Genomic DNA, 25,513 nt, shown 5'->3' with positions numbered 1-25,513 from the left:
ATAAAATTACTCTTGCACATATTATACTACTCACCCAAACTAGATGTTGCTTCATGCTTTACTATGGCTGCTTGATCCATTTTCCCCCCATCACCTGTTCAATTTCTGCTAAACACATGCCAACCTTCAATAAATAAAAAAATTCCACTTTGTCGCTTAAATTAAGCCCCTATTTACCCGTTTTGAGTGGAATTATAACTTTTATCTTGCTTTTTGGTGGGGGGGGCACTATTTGCTTTTGGGAAAGCAGATTTTTTTTCTTGCCATCCTTGGAGCTTGAAGTCAGGGCCTGGGTTCTGTCCCAGAGCTTTTGTGCTCGAGGCTAACATTCTATCACTTAATCCACAGCTCCACTTCCAGATTTTCTGGTGCTTTTTGGAGAAAAGAGACTCAGAAACATTCTTGCTCCTGCTGGTTTTGAACCCTGAGCCTCAGACCTTAGCCTCCTGAGTAGGTAGAACTGTAGGTATTAGCCCCTGGCATCTAGCTTGGGGAGGCAGATTTTTCACCAAATTAAGGACAAGGAAGTGTTCAGTAATCAACAATTTAAACGCAATTAATGTTTAACAACGGGCCAGGAGCTTTTCTGCATCAACTAAACTGTGTGTGTGTGTATTAACAAATACTGTTTTGAAATATCTTTAGATTTTTATTTAATAGTTTTCTGAATATGCTTGGTCCGAATGGCATATCATGAATCTGGCAATAAGGTAGAACTCCTTTACTTAGCCTGTGGTCATTTGTTATAGCACCATGACATAGGGCAGACAGCACATGTTCACATGGGCCCAGCTGGCATGCTGTAGTGTGCCCACATCAGTATATACTTGAAGTACAGATGGACAGGGGTGTGTGTGTGTGTGTGTGTGTGTGTGTGTGTGTGTGTGTGTGTGCGTGTGCGCACGCGCACTGGACTCTAGGGTTACCAGAGTTCTTTCCTATCCCCGTTTCTGAGCAATATGGGTGGAGTTCTTTATCACTGTTTATTGAGAATTCCCACCAAAGAAAAAGATTTGGGGAAGAACGAGGAAAGTGTCTCTGGTAGGCTGAGTAGAGAGGCCTCAGCAAAAGAGGGGAAAGTGGCTGGAAGAGAAGGAACAGACAGAAAAATGGCTGGGTCTGGATTGCAGGAAGGATGAATGGATAAGGGAAAGACCCAGGGAACAAAGTTCAAACAGGCCAGGGCTGGAGTGAGGGCTCTGGTGAAGCCTGAGAAAGCTTCATTCTTGGACCCTGGACCCGTACGATCCAAGCCGCCCCCAACCCTGAGGTGCCTGAGGAACTCAGAGGCAGGGAGGGTGCTGGTTAGGATCCGTCTCTGGAGGGAAGAGAAGAAGGGGTTCTGTTGTCCTCAGCTGGGATCTGGGCCTGATCCACCAAGCTTCAGAGGAATCATCTGGGCTGCCTTTTCTGCTTCGGACTCCTGCTTTGTCTCTTTTCTTTGCTGGACCCTAAGGACAGATAGCTTAGGAAAAGCTCTGCACCCCGACCTGTGCTTCCCCCATGTCGTATGTGTGGCTGAAGGCAGATAGCTCACCAGTTTTCCAAGTCTTCTATAGTGTCTGGCAAGGGTTGATTGAGAGTCTCAAGCAGGAAGAAGGCCGCAGAGCCGCCCAGCAGAGCCATGGTCCCATAGATGACATTGGGAATGAAAGGCCGAACCTCACCAGTGATTTTCACCAGTGGGGCTATCATGCTTCCCACGCGGGCCCACACGTTACTGATGCCCATACCTGTTTGCCTGGGAGAGTTCGGAGCAGGGATTGGCGGCCTGTGAGGCTCTCAGAGGATGGCCCCGGGGCAGGGGAATGCCACAGCCCCATCTGGCCCTGTAGTCTTTGCCCATGCCCTGCCCCGGGTCCAGTGCCTACCGGATGACTGTGGGGTAGAGTTCACTTGTGTAGAGGAAAAGGCAGCTGAAGGAGCTGGACAGGCACCCCTTTCCAAACACGGCCACTGCTGTCCTCACGATCTGCATGTCTTCAAAGGGAGAAGTGGAGGGCGCCGTGGAGTTCAGGACCCCCCTTTTTTTTTTTACCAGCCCTCTTTCCCTTTTTGCTTCCACTGTCAGAAAGCTCAAATTCAAACATGACTGGATAACAGCCTCTCTGTTAGTCCTAAAGCTATGCCTGTTGCATTCTTCTTTGTTTCTGATTTTCCTCTGGTTTGATTTCCCTAATCTTATTTATATTTCACTGTACGTGTTGGTTCTAAAACACTTTTAAGTTCTGTTGGAAGGCTGTTGGTGTTTTCAACAAACATGTATATAAAATAAAAAGTAGCCTTTTGCTGGTGCCAGTGGCCCAAGCCTGAAATCCTAGCTATTCAGGAGGCTAAGATCTGTGGATTGCAGTTCAAATCCAGTCCAGGCAGGAAAGTCTGTGAGACTGTTATTTCCAATTAGGCACAGAAAAAGCTGGAAGTGGCGCTGTGGCTCAAGTGGTAGAGTGCTAGCTAGCCTTGAACAAAAGGAGCTCAGGCCCAGAGTTCAAGCCCCAGGATTGCCCCCCCCCAAAAAAAAAAGATCACGGTGGAAGAAGTGTGTGTGTGTGTGTGTGTGTGTGTGTGTGTGCTTTCTTGAGCACTGGCCTCTATTATAGAGTCAGCTGGATCTGGAATGGAGTCTACAAGACTGACCTGAGCTCCAGAGAGATTAAAGGTAGCATACAGGGATTCAAGACAGGGCTAACAGAGCTGGAATCCTGAATCACCCCCTTCTGGGTCACTCCTACTTTCCGGCCTGTGGCAGCTTCTTCATGAGGTTTTGTGGGGAAAATCCCCAGATTCTCACCTAAAGGTACAAAGATGAGACTTAAGATGGCTCCTCCTGCCAGGAGCAGGGCAATAACCAGAGTGGTGCGCCGACCCAGGTAGGAGAGAGAAAAGATGGTGATCAGCTTGGCTGGGATGTCCACACCACCAAAGATGATCTGGAGAATGTAGATATTGACTCCAAACTCTTCTACCCCCATAGCCAAACTGTAGTAGGCAAAACCAGTGGAAAACCTGAAGGACAGAGATGGATTGGCTGGTATCTTCATGTCTCAACCAGGCTGAGGCCTCTCCCCATGAGCTTTTCCCCTTCCTTTCCCCTAGAGAGGATTCCCTAGAGAGGATTGATGAATAGCTTTATTCTTTTGTGCCATCTATAGTAGATTTTTTTTCTGTTTGCATGTGGTTTTGAGGCTTGTGAATTGTGTTGGATTTAGTGGGAGAGCTCTGGCATCGACTGGTCATGTCTGACACAGGTATGGTCTAGGGTGTCATGGCAAAGATGATGGCAATTGACCCCAGAGAGTAACAGGCTGGAGGGACTCCGAGGCACCAATGGCGGTGGCAATAAATGATCAGTCTTGTTGAGTAGTAGAATTGAACAACCAGCTTGGGAGAGGTGAAAGTAAAGCTGTGTGCAGGGATCAAGAACTTCTCTTCCATCTGTCAGAATCACTTATACACAATGCTAGATAAGTTGGATCCTAATTTATAGGGGAACCCTGGGGTGTGGTCACAGGCTCCAGAAAGGGTTTTGAGGGTGCTGTAGAGTGTTGTGCATCAGAAGGCGTATACTTTCGGTCTAGAGGGATCAGCCTTGCTCTGTGGGGTTCCAGAGGCAGAACTAGGCCAGAGGGTGGCAGTGACAGAGAGGAAAAGCATGAGGGAAACAGTTATGGCAGGGTGTAAGTTGGGCAGGGAATGGAGTATCTGTTCTATGGGGCACGAGTGACCTCTGATGGCTGGACCTGGATGTGGGCTAGGGATGTGGCAGGTGTCTGGGATTGAGGCTGGACCATGGCTAGATTGAAAGGCATTCCCTTGATTTCTCTTACAGGGGCCCTAAGCCTTGCCCTTGGGGGAGTCGTTGGCAGGGATGGGCAGACGTGGGTGGTGGCTTACCAGGCCAAGGCCAGACAGAAGGTTATGCGGCGCAGGATAGATATCCGGAGCAAGTCAGCTAAGCCATACTTGACCTTGGCCTGGGAGATGTCCTTCTGCAGGTTGTGTTTCAGCTCCTTGGGATACAGGAGAAGGAAGGGTGGGGTTAGAGGGCCAGCTAGCTAGTGGGCAGAGGAAGGGAGGGGAAGGCAAGCCTGGTGCCTACAGAGGCCTCACTTGGGGAACCAAATGATACGGGGGCAGGGGGCAAGTGGAGAGACAAGCTCTAAAGCACAGGGTCTAAGCTCCCACCGTACCCCGCCCCACACCAACCTCCAAGCTGAGCTTTTCCCCTTCTTCCTTCATGCCATTGAAGGCAGCCACCCGCCGAAGCGTCTTCAGGGCTTTCGAGGACTTTCCATTCAGGACCATCCAGCGGATAGACTCTGGGGTCCACCTGGAGATAGACAGAGTCAAATCCTAAGGGCTCCCCCATTCCAGCGGACCCCCTCGCCCCCCTGGAGAGATTGAAGGAATATAAGCCATCAGGACCACGGGGATGGGAGGCCTAGGGAACCCAGCCTGACTGGATTCCAAGCAATTTAGATTTGGCCCAGGTTTGCATCTGGGTTGCCTGTAGCCTTGACAAATTCTAGCATATTCTCTTGGTCTGTCTCCCCCTCTCCCTCCCTCCCTTCCTAACCCTTCTAGATGAGCCTTTCCTCTGCTTCCTATGTAGATTGCTTGTTGTTGTTTGGTATTTTCATCCTCTGCCAGGAAGCCCCAGGCGGTAGGTGAAGGTAGCCTGGGAGGGGACATGTTCCAGGCCACACATCTGGAGTACCTGTGCCTCTACCTCCCCAGCCTTGTTTCTTATTTCTTTGGTGAAGAAAGAGCAGGATCTCCTAGATCCCAGGACCCTCGGGGGGGGGGGGTGTAGATATTCATGGCCTTCTGTTTTCTGAGCCTGCTGTCCTCAAGACTACCAAAGACTTCAGTCTCTTCAAGTTGAGAGCGGCAGTATGATCTCCAATTAGGGAGTGGCAGGGGATCTAATCTCCAATCTACTGAGAAAACCTTTGAGGCTCAGAATGGGTGAGACTTGCCCAAGTTACACAGGACTTTTTTTTTTCTCTTGCATATGCTGGGGCTTGAATAATTCTTCTTCTTCTTTCTTCCTCCTCTTCCTTCTCCTCTCAAGGCTGGCACTTTACTACTTGAGCCATACCTCTACTTCTGGATTTGTGCCGGTTAGAGAAACAATTCTCATGGACTTTTCTGCCCAGGCTGGCTTTGAAACTTGATCCTCGGATGTGAATCTCCAGAATAGTTAGTATTACAGGCATGAAGCACTAGTAGCTAGCCCAGGTTATATCAAGTTATACAACTAAGAGACCTAAGCTGTCAGTTGTACTCTGCTGACCCTCTGCTGACCATGTTCCTGTTCGGTCTCCTGTTCCTTTTCTGCTCCCATCTTAGCATGTAGATAGTCCTCTAGTTCTATCCAAGGCTTACTCACCATCTCTCCCTGTCTCTGTCTGTCTCTCTCCCTCTCTCCCCTTCTCCCTCTTTTTCTTCCTCCCTCCGTCTCATTGCCCTCTATTTCCATTTCATTTCCATGTAACCTTGCAGAACTGTTTTCTTCTCTGAGCCTCAGTTTTCTTATCTGCTAAAGGGGGATAGACATTCATATCCCCATCCCACAGAGGTATTATAAAGGTCAGACATGACAGAGGTGGAAGTCTGGATAGGGGCTATGCTTAGTAATAAATGCTCAATCAAGGTCACTCCAAGATGTCACATTTTCTCCAGGGCTCACTTGTTATTTCCAGGACCAGGGCTCTAATAATGAATTCTGGAAGCCCATTTCCCGTCTGTGAGTGTGGCTTTTGGTGGGTAATGACATGTGGGTAACGGGCCCTGTGTCCAGGATCAGGCACTTGGATTGGCACAGGTTCCCAGGCTGGGATTCCTGTTTGAATTTTCCTTTCTTTCATATTTCATATTTACAAATCCCCCTCATTCTGTAGATTCTTCCTTCACATTTATCTTTCGGATCTGTTCCCCCAAAGCTCTCTTCTGTTGCTTGTCTCCCCCACCCACGTGGGGGTCCATTCTGGGCTGTTCTTTCACCAACAGAGCCTTGTGTAGGTCAGGTGGCTTCACAGAACCTTCTGGAAGCTTTCCACATGAACGTGGTACTTTGCTCACCCCATCTGCTCTACCTCAACTCACCTCCCCTTCTTTAGCTTCAGGCTGTTGCCAAGTGTCCTCTCCATACTGGTTTCCTCCTGCAACATGCTTATTTATTTATTTTTGGTGCCAGATGTGTGGCTTGAACTCACAGCCTGGGTGCTATCCATGAGCTTTTTCTCAAGACTAGCACTCTACTAGTTGAGCCACAGCACTACTTCTAGCTTTTTTGGAGTAGTTTATTGGAGATATAAGTCTCGCAGACTTTCTTGCCTGGGCTGGCTTTGAACCGCAATCCTCGAATCTCAGCTTCACAAGGATTATAGCTCAGATTTTAGGTGTGAGGCACCGGTGCTGAGCCCTGCAGCTTGTTTTTGCGTCTGTAGCTCCTCCTCCCTGGAGTGCCCTTCCTTGACTCTGGGAACAGAGTCCTGGGGCCAGAGTTGGCCCCAAACTGCGGTCCCCCAGTTTGGTGCTATGGGTGCCTGTGGAGGGAGGGGGAGAGAAAGAGAAGACCACATACCAGGATGACAGGGTGAAGATGAAGAAGGGCATAGACACGGTTAACTGGAGCCAGCGCCACTTGGGGATAGCATAGGCCAGGCCAGACAGAATGAACTGCCCAACGGTGTAGAAGTACCCGATTGAGGTGGATGAGATGGCCCTCATCCAGGTGGGGACCCACTCCACATCTGTGAAAGGAGATTAAGGACAGGCTAGAGTCCCAATAGCTGCTCCCCCCACCCAAGAAGAGGTACCAGTTTCTACTTGCTCTAGCTATGGGACCCCATTCTGCTCCCAGTGGTGCACTGTACCCATTGAGCTATAGCTGAGGCCCAGGATACAGGACTCAAGCCTGGGTCCAACTACTTCCTAGTCTATACTCCTTTGTGTGTGTGTGTGTGTGTGTGTGTGTGTGTGTGTGTGTGTGTGTGTGTGCACGCGCGTGCATATGTGCCAGTGCTGGGGCTTGAACTCGGGGCCTTATGATCTTGTTGGGTTTTTACAGTCAAAGCTGGTAGTCAGCCAGGTGCTGGTGGCTCATGCCTATAATCCTAGCTGGTCAGGAGGCTGAGATCTGAGGATGGAGGTTCAGGGCCAGGCCCAGGCAGGAGGGCCCAGTCTGGATGCAGTCTGGGCTTGGGTGTGGTCCCTGAGTTTGTTTTGCTCAGGGCTAGCACTCTATCACTTGAACCATGCCACTTTCGCTTTTTCTGTCATTTAATTGGAAATAAGATTCTCACAGTGCCAGGCACTCACACCCATGAATCCTAGCTACTCAGGAAGCTGAGATCTGAGAATCAGGGTTTGAAGCCAGCCTGGGCAGAAAAGTCTGTGAGACTCTTATCACCAGTTAATCACAGAAAAAGCTGGGGAGTGGCGCTGTGGCACAAGTTGGGGAAATAGAGCTCAGGGATAGCAACCAGATCTAGAACTCCAGCCCTAGACCTGGCAGAAAAAAAAAATCTTACAGACTTTTTTGCCTGGGCTGGCTTTGAAATGCCTTCTGATTTAGCCTTCTGAGTAGCTAGGATTCCAGGTGTGAGCCACCAGTGCCTGGTTTTCATTTTATACTCTTGACCACTGCTTCTCCAGTGGCAAGTGACTTCCTTTGTTTTGCCTGGATTTCCTGATCTGTATAATAGATAGATGTAGCCCCCCCCCGACCATGTATACGTTAAATGAAATTGTGTGCCTAGCACAGTGCTTGGCACAGCTCAGTATTGAGCTGCCATTATTATGTTTGTGATTAAATCTAGGGCCTCTGAAGTACCTTGATCAAGGCCCATACAAACCCTCTGATGGAAGCAGACTGAAGCCCGATCTCTCTCAGCTTCTGCCTAGAGCTCTCCACGGCCCTGTTCCTTGCCCCCTACCCCCGTGGCTCACTCAAGATGACGGTGCTGAGGGTGATGCCGGAGATGCTAGAGCCACACAGGAAGCGGAAGAACATGTAGACCAGGAAGGTAGGGCTAAAGGCAGTGCCCGAGCCGCTGGCAGCCAGCAGTAGGTAGCTGCAGGTCAGGATGGGCTTCCGACCAAACCTGCAGCTCAAAGGAAAGGAAGGGCCAGGTTTACCACTGTGTGTGTGCCAGGGCCGGTGACTCTGCAGGCTAGGGGACAAAGGGCTGACTCCCCTCCTCCATGACAAGGACCTGTGGAGCATTTGACTCCCCGTCTCACCCCAAGACAGAGCCTTGCTAGTAATTGCTGTTTTCTTTAGCAAGTTTGTCGTTAGAGTGCAGAGTTAATGAGTTATTTTTTTCCACCTCTAGTTTAGCTGACAGAGCAGAGGTCAAAGGACCACTTATCTCCAATTGGCCCATCGTAGACCACTGATCACCTCAGCAGCTTTCAGGCCAGAGAGCCGCAATGCTTTTCTGCTGGCTCTGGGGAGGCCAGAGGCTTTGAGGAGAAATGCTAAGTGATCAAGGTCACACAGCAAGGTCATTTCTTCCCTCCCATCTCCTCCAGCTCTGGCCTCTTTGGGAGTGTATGGGTGGGACAGGGTAGGGAAGGGGAGGTCCCCATGGGTTGGGTCGTCAGAGGTTTGTGTCCCCCCATGTCTCACCTGTCAGAGAGTTCTCCAAACACAGGCCCTCCAATCAGTAAGCCTGCCATGAAGACGGACTGGGCCATCTCCTTCAGTTTGCCGGAGCTGCACACTAAATCCCACTGCACAAGAGCAAGGAAGGGGGCAGTTAGCTCAGAGGGGACCTGCCTGCACACGTGGGCCCTCCCCCACCTCTCCCTCCTGCTCCCCTGTTCCGCCTCCTCGCATACACGCGCATGCTCAATTACTTAGGCTTGAACTCAGGGCCTTGGTGCTGTCCTTGAGCTTCAAGGTTAGTGTTCTATCACTTTGAACCATAGCACCACTTCCGATTTTCTGGTGGTTAACTGGAGATCGAGAGTTGCTAGGATTACAGACCTCAGCCTCTGGCACTGGGCAACTTCTGGTTTTGGGATTCTCACAGACTTTCCTGCCTGGGCTGGCTTTGAACCTCTCCCCTCAGATGTCAGCCTCCTTCATAGCTAGGATTACAGGTGTGAGCCACTGATAGCTGGCCCTGACCCAGGCTTGTACAACAACATCCCTCAAGTATGCGTAGCCTGTCACATGGCTTCCTACCTCTGCTTAGCTGGCCCCAACCTCCTCCCTTCTACCCTGCCTAGGTCCCTGCGGCTCCTCGCTCCACAAATCCAAGGCCAGTCTCTCCTCCTTGCACCTTGACCTCACCCTCTGTCTCCACAGGGACATTGCCCTATTATTGCCACCTCCCCACACCCTCAGTCTTTCTCCTGACTGTGTGTGTTCAGATTTTTTCATCTTGCCAGGCACTATTGGCTCATGCTTATCATGCTAGCTACTCAGGAGGCTGAGATCGAAGGATCAGAGTCCAAAGTTAGCCCCGGTAGACTAATCTATGAGATTCTTATCTCTGATTAACCATCAAAAAGCCCAATGCGAGGGCACTATTTCTTAGCAAAATTATATATATATATATATATATATATATTTGGGGGGGGCAGTCCTAGGGCTTGAACTCAGGGCCTGAGAACTGTCCTTGGGCTTTTCCCTCAAGGCTAGCACTCTGCCACTTGAGCCACAGCACCATTTCTGGCTTTTTTCTATGTATGTGGTACCGAGGAATCAAACTTGGGTCTACTTGCATTCTAGGCAAGCACTCTACCACTAGGCCAAACTCCTGGCTCGCAAAATGATATTTTTATGTGTTCCTATTAACTAGTCACATGTTACTCTATAAATTAGGTAGTTGATAAAATAGAAAAGCTGAGTTATTGCACTTAGAGCTGTGCCCTGGAAGTCAGTTTGTAGATAGTAGTACTTTATGCATTTCTGTTTCTATAATTAATATTTTTTTCTCTTTTGTTCTTTTTGCCAGTCGTAGGGCTTGAACTCAGGGCCTACGCACTGTCCTTGGACACTCCTTGCTCAAGGCTAGCACTCTGCCACTTCAGCCACACAGTTCCACTTCTGGCATTTTCTGTGTATGTGGTTCTGGGGAATCAAACCCAGAGCTCCATGCATGCTAGGCAAACACTATACCACTAGGCCAGGTTCCCAGCCCCTGCAATTAATATTCTTATGTTTATGGTTTATCCTGTATCAAAAGGGAAAATATCCTCTAGAAGATAATATAGTGTTTGATATTTATGCCAGTTTAGAAGCTTTCTAAAATTCATTGTCCAAGACAAATGCATGATAATCATCGTGAAGGGCTGCAGGGTCGGGTTCAGTGGTATTGAAACATTGTGAAGAAATGACAGAACATGGTGGCTATGTAAATCCTTCGCTCTGAGATACAGATTGCCCTCTTTTACTCTTTGATGAAGCACTACTGAGAGAGTAGACCTGATCATGGGGAATAGAAAAGACTATGAACTAAGAAGAAGTGAAAAGGGGTTCTCCTGGTTCAAGTCAGACATTTTGTCTTTGTTTAGGGCTGTGTGGTGTTTCTTATGGGCAGCTAGTTAATGCTATTCATATCTTTAAATCTTCAGCAAAACTAAAGTGAGTACTTTAGAAGGTGGATGAACCTGACTTGATCTTGGTGATTGTTCTTGTGCTAACACAATGTCCGCTCAGGTAGAAGCATGAGTAGTAACACTTAACCATAATGCCCTGAACTAACTTCCTGCCAAAGAGAAATAGTTACTATCCCGAAAGAAAAAAAAAAAACAAAACCAAAAATGTGGAGATGTGGCTCAAGCAGTACAGTGCCAGCCTTGAGTGAGAAAACTAAGCAAGAGAGTGGGGCCCTAAGTTCAAGTCCTAGAATTGGCACATGTGTGCAGACACATATGTGTGTGTCCACACACACACACACACACAAACGCATGCATGCACGCATACTAAATTTCTATATCTTAGAAGCTCTTTCCTTGGAGCAGGGCGTTTGGCACTCTGGTAGAGTGCTTGCCTAGCATGCATGAAGAGTCCTTGGTACCACATACATAGAAAAGAAATGGTGCTGTGGCTCAAGGAAAAACCCAAGGACAATGCTTAGGACCTGAGTTCAAGTCCCAGGACTGGCAAAAAAAAAATAAAAAGAAGAAGGAAAGAAGGAAATTCTTAGCTGGGCACAGTGGCTCAGGCCTGTAATCATAGCTACTCAGGAGGCTGAGATCTGAGGATTTCGATTCAAAGCCAGCCCGGGCATGACACTAAAGACTGTGAGACTCTTACCTCTAGTTAACCACTAGAAAACCAGAACTGGTGCTGTGGCTCAAGGGACAGGGTGGTAGCTTTGAGCTAAAGAGTTCAGGGACTGCACCCAGGCCTAGCGTTCAAGCCCCACCACTGACCAGAAAAAAAAAAAAAATAGAAAAGAAAAAAGAAACTCTTTCCTTTCCCATTCCATTCCTTTCTTCCCTTTAAGACAAATCTTTTGGGTTTTGGCATGGGTCCGGTGGTGTTAGGGTACAACAAGCATAAAGCATCATATACCCAGTTTCAGACTTGGTCTCCCACAAAAAAAGACAAGACAAGACAGAAAGACCCAAATCTCTTGAGTGGAGAGTGTGGTAGCTGCTCCCCTCCCCTCCCCCACCCCGGCTTTTCTTCTCCTCTCAGTTTTGCCTTGACTAAAGCCATCTGGGACGTTTGTTTTTAGCCAGTCCTGGGGCTCTGTCCCTGAACTTCTTTTGCTCAGGGTTAGTGCTCTACCACTTGAGCCACAGCACCACTTCCAGCTTTCTCTGTGTATGTGGTACCAAGAAATTGAACCCAGGGCTTCGTGCATGCTAGGCAAGCATTCTACCCCTAGGCTACACTCCTAGCTCCACTACCTTTTTTTTCTTTCTTTCTTTCTTTTTTTTTTTTTAAATCAATACATGGGGTCCTGTGTACCCTATGTGAACCTGGCTGATCTTGGTAGCTGGGGACTTACTGATACTTTGTTTCCTTCTGCCCTTCCACTCTTCCTTTTCCTCCCTGGGCTCCTCTTTATGTTCATACTGAGCCCCAAACTTCCCTCAGGACTGCTCTGGCTCCTCCTCTCTATGGACTTTCCCCAGGTAATGTCACCTGCTCCAATAGCTGACTTCATTCTTTCAAGTCATAGGACTTGAACTCTGGGCCTGAGTGTTGTTCCCAGCATCTTCAGCTCAAGGCTACCACCCTACCCCTTGAGTCACAGTGCCACTTCTGATTTTCTGGTGGTTAATTGGAGAGAAGATCTCACAGACTTTTTAGTGTCCGGACTGCCTTTAAACTGCGATCCTCAGATCTCAGCCTCCTGAGTAGCAAGGATTACACTCGTGAGCCATGGTGCCTGGCTCCAGACTTCATTCTTTTTGACAATCATAGGGCTTGAACTCTGGGCCTAGGTGCTGTCCCTGAGCTCTTCAGCTCAAGGCTACTGCCCTACCCCTGGAGCCACAGTACCACTTCCTGTTTTCTAGTGATTAATTGGAGATAAGAGTCTCAAGTATGTTAGTGAACTGTGATCCTCAGATCTCTGCATCCTGTGTAGCTAGGATTACAGACGTGAGCCACCACACCTGGCCAGTCTTCATTCTTAATTCCTTCTTTCCCACTCTCTCCCCAGTGATCAGAATTGCTTTGGACACCTCTGACTGCAATCATGTTTCTGTTTTATCAAAAGTATTCCCTGGCTCCCTCTTGCCTTTTGTTTAAAACTCTGTGGACAAGTTTACAAAGCTTTCTGTGCTCTGATCTTGGCCTAGCTGTCTGCTCTAATCTCCTGCTAATACCAGCATTCACCCTTTGCCCCAACCATCTTGAAAGACTTGTGTAATGAGGGCTTAGAAATACCTCCTAAGAATGTAAAACAGTGTTGAGACAGTGTCACACAGCCAAGAACTCTTTCCTACTTTTCTCTTTTGAAAGCAAGGGAGGGTGAGGTTTGATGAAGATTCAGGTCCCAAAGTTGTCGTAGAGTAGCTCAGCATGGCCCAGAAAGCCAGCAATCTCTGCTTGCTAGGAAGGAGCCTGCATGGTCGGAGAAGGAAATTGGCAGAAGTTGGCACAGTAGCTTGAGAGACTTGCTGGGACTTAATAGCATGCTGTGTGTTGAAGCCCTGAAGGAAAAATCTACAGGAAAGATCTACCGTCCACATAAATTCATTTACAATGTGAATCAGTCTCCCATTTCCCAGGTGACCTTTCAGGTAGATGGAGCCATGTGGTTCTTGATAAAGAAATGGAAGAAGATACACTGGCTATTTCTACCTCATTTGTTTAAGAGGGAATCCCCTGGTCTGAACTTGGTTTCTTTTACCCTTCCTTTGAATAGTAATGGTGAGGACAGGACAATGAGTGAAAGGTAGATATTGAAGACAGCAGAGGCCCTGAAGGACCATGTAAGAAAGAAAACACATCTATATTCTTTAAGCCACGAATTATTACTGGTTCTTTTATTGTAGTGGCATAATCTATCTGGATATATCCCATCAGACAGTGAAGACGAAAATTAGATTTGCATCTTAACCTTCATGTTACTAAATACTTTTAAGAAATCAAGGATCTAGTTGATACAGGTAGCTTATGCCTGTAATCCTAACAACTCAGGAGGCTGAGATCTGAGAATTGTGGTTTGAAGCCAGTGTGGATAGAAAAGCCCATGAGACTCATTTCCAATTAACTACCAAAAATGCTTGAGCTATGGCTCAAGTGGTAGAGTGCTAGTCTTGAGCACAAAATTCAGGGACAATGCCATGACTTCAAGCCCCAGGACTGATTTGTTTATGATTTTCTTTTTATTGTCTAGAGCAGGTGCCTGACATCTAATAGGCACTCAGTAATTGAATGAGTAAGCATGCCACAGAAAAAACAAAAGTTTTTTTTAAAAAGCTTTATTATATATCTATGTCTGTAGGAGAGGTATTATGGTCTACAGTTTCAATATGGGGAAGAGACCGGGCACTCTTCTTCAGAGTGAGCCTGGACAGTATCTAATATCAAATCTACAGGCACAAGTCAGTGAGAAATGTTATTTCTTCACAACTGAACTGCAGAAATATATCTGCCAGTTTTCTACCAGGCCATTACCATACTTCAGTGAAGTTTTAACGCTCAAAAGGAGGGCTGCCTTGTGGTTAAATATTTTTTAAAAATGAACTTCAATTGTGCTCTAAATTGCTCCCAGAGATTTCATGGTTAATGAAGCTCATCAGAACGGATAAGAAAAAATGTGACTGTGGCTGCCCTGCAGGGCAAAACAAATCCATGGGGCTCAGACCTGACATCTACAATGATTATGAGTTGAATTATATCCCCCACCTCAAAGACTGGAGCACTGCTTTTAGTATTTCAGGATGTGACCTTTGTAAATAGAGTTGTAGATATAATTAGCCAAGTTAAAGTGGGGTCATACAGGAGTAGAGTAAGCCCTTACTTCCTCATTTCTTGTAGAAAGAGGAGAGAGAGACATACAGAGATAATACTATGTTAGCTGGGCGCTGGTAGGTCATGCCTGGAACCCTAGCTACTCAGGAGGCTGACATCTGAAGATCGTAATTTGAAGCCAGCCCAGGCAGAACAGTCTATGAGACTCTTATTTCCAGTTAACCACCCCCAAACTGGAAGTAGAGCTGTGGCTGAAAGTGAACACAAAAGCTCAGAGACAGTGATCAAGCCCTGAGTTAGAGCCCCATGATTGAGACAGAGACAGAGAGAAACACACAGAGACAGAGAGACACAGAGAGACCATATTACAATGCAGGAAGAGGCCTTCAAGCCAGGGGATATTAGAAATTAACAGCAATCACCTGAAGCTATAAAAATGCAAGGAAAGATTTCTGTCCTGGACATTTCATAAAGATCATACTAATACCATGATTTTGAACTTGTAGCTTCCAGATCTGTGATCTGAATATAAAACTTCTTTTGTATTAAGCCACTTAAAATGTGGTATTTTTTTTTTTTGGAAGCTAACATACACCAAGCTTCTTGTATGTTTGAAACTCTGTGATGTAGTGACAGGGACAGGAAGGACTGGAACTAGATAGAACATGACAATGAAGGAATTAAGCATAGAGCAAAGAGAGGTTTTTAAAAGCATTGCTGAGACTTGGGGGAAAGAAAGATACTGAGATAGAATTTTGGCATACTTTAGTTGCTGGTGCAATCACCCCGTCAGAAGGGCCTCTTAAGAAAACCTATCCAAGGGACTGGGAATGTGGCTTAGTAGTAGAGTATTGCCTAGCATGCATGAAGCCCTGGGTTCAATTCCTCTGTACACATACACAGCAAAAGCCGGAAGTGATGCTGTGGCTCAAATGGTAGAGTGCTAGGTTTGAGCAAAAGAAGCTCAGGGATGGTGCCCAGGCCCTGAGTTCAAGCCTCAGTTCTTGCACAAAAGGAAAAAAGAAAAAGAAAAACCTATACAAGAAAGCCTGATTAACATTTGAGGTGTGATTTGTGACTGAGAGTTATTGTTCATGCCTATAATCCTACCTACTCAGGAGGCTGAGATGGAAAGAATTATGATCTTTGAAGCCAGCCTGGGGAAAAATAAGTTCATTATAATTCGTCTCAACGCATCCTGAAGGCCTGGTGGCAGCCCCTGTCATCCCAATTTTGTGGGAAGTTGAGAATGAGCCCCAAACCAGCCTGGGGAAAAGGGTTGGCCAGACTCCATCTCAATAGAAGAAGCTAGTTTTTGTGGTGCACACCTGTTACCCTGGCTATGGTGGGAAGCATAAAATTGGAAAGTTGTGGTCCAGATGCCATCCTGGTTAGAAAATGCGAGATCTTTTTTTTTGTCAGTCATGTGACTTGAACTCTGGGCCTGGGTGCTGTCCCTGAGCTCTTCAGCTCAAGGCTAGCACTCTACTACTTCAGCCACAGTGTCACTTCTGGTTTTCTGGTGGTTAATTGGCGATAAGAGTCTCACAGACTTTTGTGCCCAGGCTGGCTTTGAAACTGTGATCCTCAAATCTCATCCTCCTGTGTAGCTAGGATTATAGTTGTGAGCCACCAGTACCTGGTGCAAGATCGTACCTCAAAATAACAAGTGGGGGGAAAAAGGGAGGAAGCTGTGAACGTGGCTTATTGGGAGGTAGTAAGTGTGAGGTCTTTGGTACTTGTTAAGAACTCTTTGGTAAGGTTGCAGTCCTTCAGAAATTTCCTCAAGATCATATATATATTTTTTTTTATATATAATTTTTTAATGCTAGTTACTTCCTTTCTGGGTGCCTGATCCGCGCAGGTCAGTGAATATTTAAGAAGTGGACAATTAGAAATGTCCAGACCTCCACTGTGAGTGAGGCGAACCTCCCTTCTTCCACTCCTAACGTCTCACTGGCAGCAGAGGGCATGCATGCCTCATGGCACTCTAGCTTCTTATTTACTTGTTTTGTTTCTCTTCTACATTCTGCCATGTCACTGAGGGCAGAGGGCATCTTATTTGACTTCTTATCCCTGGCAGCTAGCAGAATAGTTGGCAATAGCCAATGTTAATATTTGTTTAATGGATAATGACTGAGTTACACAGGACTGGGTTAGGGGACATAGTTTGGGGGTGAGGGTGGTCGAATGGAGCCAGGCATCTAGCCCCTCCACGTGGAGAAATTCTGCACAACACGCTCGCTCCTCATATCCTAAATCCAGTACTGACCTTAACTCTCCTTTCTTGGAATGTAATTGGCCCACAAGGGAACAGGATTCTGGAGAGAAAGGGCAGAGCATCCTCTCTGCTGAGTTCTGCATGGGCTGAGGCCCTAGGATTGTGATGAGGAAGAAAGAGAAGGCTTTCTGTGCTCAGAGGAAAGCTTCCCAAGTCACATAGGCTCTGGTTACTATGGCTATCCCCCCCCCCACCCCAGAAGCTGGGCTTTAAGTGAAGCATTCAAACACAGCTCTGTTCGTTTCAAGGAAAATCCTCAGACTCAGCTCTGATGAATCCCCTGGGGTCCTTCTTGATCATAAACACTGCTCTCGAAGTTCCACTGTGTGCTATGCTCTGAGCCTTGAACTGCCAGACAAAAGGCATCCATGTGGGAGCCGTTATTCTGAGCCATGGTAAAGCAGTGTAGCTCAGGGCAGAATTGTGGTTTGAGGAAGGAGGCAGGGTTAGAACGTGGTGAACTGGTTAAGTCCAAAGGGTAAAGTGAAGACAGACTTAGGAACTAGACTAGCAATAAGCAGAAGGGGTAAGTGAACCCCTGAGGGGGTAGACACTCGTTGCATTCTAGAGGGCGTACCAGTCCTGGTGATCAACAGAAATCCCTGCTGAGTGTGGGGAAATCTGACTTCACACAAACCCCACTGAGGGCAAGGAAATAAACTTCTTTATCTTGGGAGCCCCTTGGAGCCAGCTCGGACCTCATAGAACTGACTTCTGCCCCTGTGAGCCAAGTATCTTGTGGGGGATAACCAAAGAATATAGATTCCCAGCTCAGCCACTTAAGAGCGGTGGGCTTGTGTGGTAGCTACTAACCCCCCCCCCCTTTTTTTTTGCCAGTCCTGGGTTTGAGCTCAGGGCCTGAGCATTGTCCTTGGACTTTCTCAAGGCTAGAGCTCTACCACTTGAGCCTCAGCACCACTTCTGGCTTTTTTTCTATGTATGTGGTACTGAGGAATTGAACCCGGGTCTTCGTGCATGCTAGGCAACACTCTAACACTAGGCCAAACTCTCCGCCCCACTACTAACCCTTTTTTGGTTCAGGCTATCTGTGCCGGTAGGCCTATGGCTCCTGCTTTGCAGGACGGTAAATAATGACATTAGAGTACTGAGCCTCCAGCACTACACCTGGAAAACAGTGGGTCCTTAATTCAGGCTGGTCATTCGGTAGTGATGCTCACGTGAGGTTGTGAGGCTCAGTGGGTTATGTGATGTGATAGCTGGGGTGTGGATTCTGGGACCAAGACTCTCCGATTCACCACACATGTAGGAAGGCTCCCTCTTGGATCTGAGCTCAGTGGAGTCCTCTGTGAGGTGGGGATGGTATCAGATCATGGCTTTCAGGTTCACAGCAGGAGGAATGCAAAGCACTGCTAACTCAGGGCCTGCATATAAGTAGATGCAGAAGAGAAAATGTCCAGGGCTTGGATTCCAGCAGGGCAGTTGGGGAATGCAGCTGGAACAGAGTGGATCTGAGAGATGGACAGATGTCCTTGACCTGAGTGTCTGGGGATTTGGTGATAGAAGAGGGTCAGAGGTGTGACCGGTAACTCCTCAAGAGGGCATTCTCCCTAGAGTGGAGCTCCTCTCCTGCTGGGCATACTCCTTGCTTTTCCAGTGTGTGTGTGTGTGTGTGTGTGTGTGTGTGTGTGTGTGACAGGATTGGGAGGTTCAAGCCCCAGCAAGGAACCCCAGGTGTGTTAGAAGGCTGCATTTCACTTATGTGCTCTCAGGCCAGAGGATTATGGGGCTGAGGCCTGCTGGTGGGAGCTGTGAGCTCTAATTCCTTTTCAGGAAACCTAGGGCCCAGCATGCAGGCAGGGATTTCACACACTTTGCAGACATAAAAGAAAGGCCTTTGTTTCCTCTGGATGTCCTAGCAAAGCTCCTTCAAGAAAGTCCTGACCTCTCCTTTGCTGCACCAAGAGAAAGGAATGTAGAGTTTCCTCAGCCAGGAAAGCTTAGGGAATCAAAGGAGGGACGAAGACACCTCCCTACCCTTGGCCCAGAGAGGGGAGGTGCTAGCCAGGGCCACCAGAGGAAGGGTATGGGGACTTCCCCATTTCCTGGAGCCCCCCACTTCTGGATTAGCCCTTTGGTTCTCACTTTCCCATTCACAACAGCAGCAGCTGCTGCTAAGTTAATTAAATGCCTTAGAGGCTCTAAGCAGGCCTTGTGCTAAGTTGAGTGCTGTCATTCCAGTGCTGGAGCTACCTACTGGTTCCTTTACGTTCTCACTCACTTTCTCGTCCCTTTTCATGGATGAGGAAACAGATTTTCTGAGAGCTGTGACATATTTTTGGTCGACGCCCAGGCTGGCATTGAACCTTGGCCGTCTGCCTCTGGGTGACCAACTGCTGGTCTAGGAAATGACGCTGTGCCTCTCACGCTGAGAGCCCACACACATCCAGGCCTCTATTCCTGAACTAGAGACACTCAGCCACACTCCACATCCACGGTGTAGGAGCCAGAAACCCAGGCAGATACAGCTTGTACTCACCATGGTTGAATGAACAGAAAACACAGAGGGTTCCACCCTTGCTGACTGAGTCTGCCCACTAAAGCTTCAAGGGCTGGTTAGACATCACCTCCTCTCCTCCATGAGTTCTCACAGTAGGGAGTCTCCAGAAAGCTAGAGTCCCATGCAATGTTAAATGAGACCCGACAGGGATACACATTCAGTCCCCTGGGGCTGCAGGCCCCAACGGCGGGAACGGTGACTGGTGACTGGGAACTTGGCTGGCAGAGGTGAACTGACACTTGACTGGGTACTAAGCCTATAACCTCTGCTTTCAACCTGGAAAGAAAACTGGACACACCAGCCGCCAGGATGTGTCCCTGTGGATGCCAGCGGCAGTGTCACATCCCCAAGGGGAATCTTGCATAGCCCCAGATGAGCACTGGACTACGGACCTAGTCCTGAGGTGACAGGGAGAGAGAGAGACCCGTCATACCCTGGAGAAGCTGCCACTATGGAGGAAGGCCCATCTGTGGAACAGGTCAATCAGTCAACACCTTGCCGAGGGCACACAGGCAGTCTGACAGATTTGGGGTTAGGAGCTGGACAATCCGAAGGGGCCCATGATCTGGGGCCTGGCTTCCCCGGAATTCACTCTGTCTTTTACAACTGCAGTGGTTTGGGCTAGTGACCTGTGCCTCAGTTTCCTCATCTACGAAAATGGGATCCTCAAGATGCTGACCATTAAACGTGCTCAGTTGTGACAGTATGGGTAACACAGTGTTGGTGATGATTCTATCGAAGCACTCCCTGTAGACTATGTGTGTATGCCAGTTCTAGGGCCTAAAAAGAAAAGTACAAACTTTCCTTCCCGGGCTGCCTTTGAATCATGATCCTTAGATCTCAGCCTCCTGAGTAGCTATAGGTATGAACCACTGTTGTCTAGCCCCCGTAGGTTCTAGTTTTTGTTTATTTCTTTGTTGGTTTGTTTTCTGATAGGCTGTTCCTGTGTAGTCCAGGCTGGTCTTGGTCTTGTGATCTTCCTGCCTCTTAGGTGCTAGGATTTTAGGTATGTGTCATCCTGCTCAACTCTCAGAGGATCTATTTCAACCAGTCCTACTGTCATCTTGTCCTGGATTCTTGCACAAAATGTGCTGATGGCTCAACCAGCTGCTAGACTAAAACACCACCAGCCACTCGCACCTTGTCAATGGCTTGAGAAGCTGATCTGAGCAAGCCACTGTCTACCTTCTCTTTATACCACTCGCATTCAATGGTTCCTTGTTGCCCTGGTTACAAGAGGCCCCATCTCTGTCTTCCTGATCAAGCCAGGCCCTCCTCCTGTCTTCTTAGCTCTAGGGTCAGTAGTCTCCACACCCTCTGCTTGTTCCTCGGATCTGCAGTCTTGTCTCTGTGTTTGCATTTGGCCCCTCTCATACTGTGACTTGTGTCTGGGGGTACCAGCTGTACTCCCCTCATTTCATCTCTCCTTCACACTCAGTGAAGCCCTTGCTGCCTTCATCAAACCTTCTGGATCTTTCTCTAGGCTGTTTAGAAACATCTCCACGGAGCCAGGCACCAATAGCTCATACCTGTAACACTAGCTACTCCAGAAACCTGGAGGATCTTGGTTCAAAGCCATCCAAGGCAGAAATGTCCTCAAGACCCATCTTCAATGAACTAATGAAAACAACGGGAGCACCAGTCAAGCAAGTTTGGCCCTGAGTTCAAACCCTTCTCCTCCGGGCTCCCAGAGAATGCTGTGAGATCACAAGGCACATTCATGTATTCATGTATTCCACAGAGCATCTCCTCTATGACCAGACATTATTAGAGAAGCTGGGGATACAGATGGCAGCCGAGCATCTGGGAATACCTATATACAGAAGTATGCAGATTCCCCCAAACCACCAGAACTCTAGAGAGAGTAGGTCTCCATCCTCTCTTAGAGGCTAGCTCCTACATGGCAGGCAGGGGGGAGTAAATTTTTAGGCCCCATCGCCTTAGTTCTTATGTACTGAATATCAAGAAATATTTTGAATACTTCATATACTCCAAATACTACGTTTGATGCAGGGGAGGGGTTGTGAACTTGACAGGGAGAAATTTTCTTCTGGGGGTAAAGTTAGAGTCGGAAAGGGAATAGTTAGAACACAGCTCTGCAGCCAGGGCCTGAATTCAGATTCTGATTCTGCCACTTAATAGACCTGTGACCTTCAGCAAATGACTCAACCTTTCTGTGCTGCAGTTTCCCTATCTAGCTAAAACAAATGGGATGGGAACCCTAACTACTTGTCCAGAGAAATCTAGACTGTTGTCATTTTATCTGGCACATGACAAGTGCTTTGTATAAACATAAATAGTTGTTTTCAAGGAAGGACAATTACATAGACCATGTACAGATCCTTTGGGACTGAAATGCAAACTCTACCTTTAGAGGAAAATCTGTAAGCCAGGCTGGGCCTTAGTTTCTTCATCTGTTAATTAGAGATCATCATACTTTTCTAGAGGAGACCATATCCCCTGGGATTATAAGAACCTATCCCCACAGGGTGACATGAACTATGGCATGATGATGTAGGTCTTGCATTTGAGGGGCTCATGGTTTCCAAAGAGGAATGAAAAGTTCCTCTCACCTCACATGCTGCCTTTACCCTAAAGCCAAGCTGCCCTCCTGTCATTTAGCTTTCTTCTCAATACCTCCGAACATTTATTACTCTGTCCATATGAACTCTACCTTTCAATTCCAACCGTGAGACTAAGCGGCTATGGGATGCTGAATAACTGCTTCCCTTCTCTCAGTTAATATGTTTTATTTAGTCTCTATCTCTGCCTTGTTGTCTCTCTGTCTCTTGTTTCTCTGTCTGTCTGTCTGTCTGTCTGGTAGTCCTGGGACTTGAACTCAAGTCCTGGATGCTGTCTCTTAGCTTTTTGTTCAAGGCTGATACTCTATCATTTGAGCCACAGCTCTACTTCCAGCTTTTTTGGTGGTTAACTGGAGATAAGAGTTTCATGGATTTTTCTGCGCTCATTGGCTTTGTGCTTCAATCCTTAGATCCCAGGCTTCTGAGTAGGAAGGGTTACAGGCATGAGATACCATCTCCCTGCTATTTATTGTTAATCCATTAAGGAGATAGATGCTCTCTCAGCAAAGCAATATTGCTGGAATCAAACACCATCTGCCTGCAGTGCACTGAAGTGGACCTGGCAGGTCAGTAGTTGAGTCAATGACAAGGCTCTTTTCTTCCTCTTCTTCCTGTCATGTCCTTCTGCCTAGCCTGTCAGTTCACTGAAGAACTCTAATTTCAGAGAGCCAGCAGATCCAGGAAGGGATGGGGTGAATGGGAGTGGGCACGGAGTGTCTGTTCTGATCCTTGAAATCTCTTTCACCTTACAACCTTTGACACAAGATGAAGGGTTCTTCCTTCCTCTCATGGTATGGCTAACCCCTTCCGCCACTCACATCCCAGCACCTGGGAATGTTTCTCTAACACACATCAGCTTCTGTCCCCCATGCAGCCCAGGGGTCAGTCAGAGGCTAAAGACACTGCACGATGTTCTTTGAAATATGGACTTTCTAAACTTCTATCTGATGCTTTCATTCATTGGTGTTACCCCACTAGGCTGAAGACCTTGCAGGACACAGGTATGTGTGTGTGTGTGTGTGTGTGTTGGTTCTGGAACTTGAACTCGGAGCCTAAGCACTGGTTTTTTTTTTTGTTTTTTTTTTTTGCTTTTCATTCAAGGCTGGAGCTCTACCATATGAGTCACAGCTCCACTTCCTGCGCTTTGGTAATTAATTAATGGGAGGTAAGAGTCTTCAGATTTGTCTGTCTGGGCTAGCTTTGAACCAGATCCTTTCATCTGGGCTAGGATTTATAGACATGAGCCACCACTACCTTGGCATTATTATTATTATTAATTATTATTATTATTATTACCTGAAGAGCTCAGAACTGAGCCAGCCATGGAGAACAACCTCTAAAGTTTTTGGTGGGAGAAATCAATATTTTGACTTGGATTGCAAAGGAACCCTCTTTATCAGTAACACACTTGTACCCAGAGCCTTCCTCTGCCAGTCTACCATCTTGTCCTGAAATCTCAGCCGCAGCGTATGTGGGCGGCCTGGCAGTCACTGGAGGGGAAGAGTGGGGGCAGCCATACCTCTGTTACGATGGTGTCCATGGTGGTATTGTAGATCCAGCCATCCAGACACGGCTCCGTGGCTCCCTGGGTCTCATTGGGCAGGCTGGTGTTGGGCAATTGAACGAAGCGGAGGCATTTCTCAGGCTTTCCATCCGGGCCCCTGGGGAGCACCCAGGGCCCGGCCGAGGCGTTGGGGGGAGGACGGCAGAAGTGGGCAGGGGTGGTGGCGGTGAAGATCTGTAGTAGGTTGTGGTTGGCCATGCCGAGGATTGGGAGTGCGAGCAGGACCACGTGCAGGTACTGGAAGGGGCCCATGCTGCCCACACGGTCCAGAATCTCGGAGAAGGTCATGCTGCTGGGGGAGAGGAAGCAGAACGGGGAGGGTGAGTGTGTGCATGTGTGTGTGTGTGACACACACTGGCCTACGGAGCTGTCAGAAACACACATCCGAGGATATATGCAGGCATGTGTGTGGATGCGGGTGGGGCTGTGTGCATGTACATGGTAAGAGATGCCAGGACGAAGCCGGGTAGCAGTGGCTCACACCTAGCCACTCAGGAGGCTGAGACGTGAGGATCATGGTTCAAAGCCAGCCCCAAAAGACAAAGCCCAGAGATTTTTTTATTTTTTTTGCCAATCCTAGGACTTGAACCCAGGGCCTGGGCCTGTTTGTGCTCAAGGCTAGCACTCTAGCTCTGGAGCCACAGTGCCACTTCTGGCTTTTTCTAAATAGTTTATTGTCCTATGACTCATGGACTTTTCTGCCGGGCTGGCTTTGAACCTGAAGTAGAGTTGTGATGGTCCAGGTGGTAGAGTGCCAGTCTTGAGCAAAAAAGGACAGTGCTCCCGCACCTGAGGTCAAGCTCCAGCACTGGCACACACACACATACACACACACACAGATGCATGTGTGCGTGTATGGGGAAGGTATAGATGTACCGGCCGGGAGCGGCTAGCTCTTGTGTCTCTACATGCAGAATAAGGAGGTGAGGCATCCTCAGATGTGGGAATCTTTAGCCTGGTGTATAAAGGCCCAGCTGTGAGTATGTGTGTGAGTGTGTGTGTGTGTGCATGTACATGAATGTGTGTGTGTGTGTACCTGAGCACATGCACTCCCCTAGGTGAGTCACACATGCAGCATGCGTGTATATGCATGTGTGTGCATGTGAGTGTGTGTGCACTCTGTGAGCACATTTTACTCCCCTAGGCTAGTCATATGTGCAGTATGTATGTGTGTGCATGTGTGTGTGCATGCACCCACAATACTCCTCTAGGCTAGTCATACATGCTGCATGTGTGCGTGCGTGTCTGCACACACATACATGCTCCACTAGGCTGGTCACACATGCTGCATTCACACATCCACACAAGGTCGGCCAGTCTATAGGATGTGTGGTGGAAGCAGCTGGGGGGCATTGCTCCAGGAAGACCCACCAGGCCTGACCACACTGAGGGGCCTCCCCTGGCCTAGAGCCTCCCGTTTCTGCCTTCACTCCCCTGGACTAGAATACCAGAAAGAGCCTAAATGGGTCCAGAGGACATCCGGGACTCTACTGGCCATTCTGAGGAAGCAGGGCCTGGGGGGGGGGCAGTGAGCCCTGGGTTCTGGGCTGAGAGACCATCCATCCATTCTCACCTTGTGGCTTGGGCTGGATCCGGCGGGGCTGGTGGCAGAGGTAGCTGAGTCCGTGTTCTTTCTGTCTTGGGGTCTGGCAGCTGTTAGACAAGAGCTCAGCTCTGACAAGCTGTGTTTGTGCCTCCCTCAGGGGGCCTTATATAAGGCATAAGCTGTTTCCTGGGCTAATGTTTGACTTTCTTTAGAAGATTAGTATCACTGGCAGGGAGAATTTTTGTGAACCCACCAAGCCCAGCTTGAAAGGGCTGCCTCAGCGAAGGCTGGCAGGGCAGGGGGTTGGGAGGGTGGGGGAATGGCCTGGCTCAGCCTAGAGGGCCACTTGCTGGACAGAAGGCTTTCCAAGGGAAGGGTCCAGGAAGGGGTCTGGCTGGAGTGTTGAGGGTCTTGCAACCCTCAAAGCTCATGTGACAGATGTATGGGGATTGCGTTCTAGAAGATGATTGATACACCCAAGGCAGAATTCCCCAGCATCCATGCTTGTGGGCTCAGGGTCACCATGCCTGGGTCCAGGGCAGCCAGAGCCTCCGGCCTGAGTCTTCCTTGACTCAGCCAGCCTTCCATCCCACCTCCACCACTCTGCTCCTCTTCTGCTAG

The 25,513-nt window shown here is 48.2% G+C and overlaps 1 protein-coding gene across 1 annotated transcript; it reads right to left on the bottom strand.

The window, feature by feature from the left end:
* Positions 1 to 969: 969 nt before the first annotated feature.
* Slc22a8 (solute carrier family 22 member 8) lies at positions 970 to 23,634 on the bottom strand. The gene is made up of 10 exons (XM_090347481.1): positions 23,302 to 23,634; positions 8,639 to 8,742; positions 7,957 to 8,111; positions 6,590 to 6,758; positions 4,207 to 4,330; positions 3,895 to 4,010; positions 2,792 to 3,006; positions 1,872 to 1,980; positions 1,538 to 1,741; positions 970 to 1,451 (listed from the first exon to the last, which is right to left on the bottom strand). Exons 1-10 carry the CDS (start codon positions 23,632 to 23,634, stop codon positions 1,352 to 1,354), a joined length of 1,629 nt encoding a protein of 542 aa, XP_090203607.1. The 3' UTR covers positions 970 to 1,351.
* Between the last annotated feature and the right edge of the window lie 1,879 nt (positions 23,635 to 25,513).

The sequence above is a fragment of the Megascapheus bottae genome, chromosome 16 (assembly GCF_031878675.1).
Source record: "Megascapheus bottae isolate mThoBot1 chromosome 16, mThoBot2.hap1, whole genome shotgun sequence".
Taxonomy (NCBI): Eukaryota; Metazoa; Chordata; class Mammalia; order Rodentia; family Geomyidae; genus Megascapheus; species Megascapheus bottae.
The sequence above is the reverse complement of the archived record's forward strand: the minus strand, read 5'-3'. Positions and strand labels throughout refer to the sequence as shown.

Coding starts and splice junctions, on each gene's coding strand:
- Slc22a8 (XM_090347481.1), bottom strand. CDS start 23,634: ATGACCTTCTCCGAGATTCTGGACCGTGTGGGCAGCATGGGCCCCTTC. Junction 8,112..8,638: donor TTTGGAGAACTCTCTGACAG/GTGAGACATGGG, acceptor TTTGAGCTGCAG/GTTTGGTCGGAAGCCCATCC. Junction 4,331..6,589: donor ATCTTCACCCTGTCATCCTG/GTATGTGGTCTT, acceptor GTCTATCTCCAG/GTGGACCCCAGAGTCTATCC.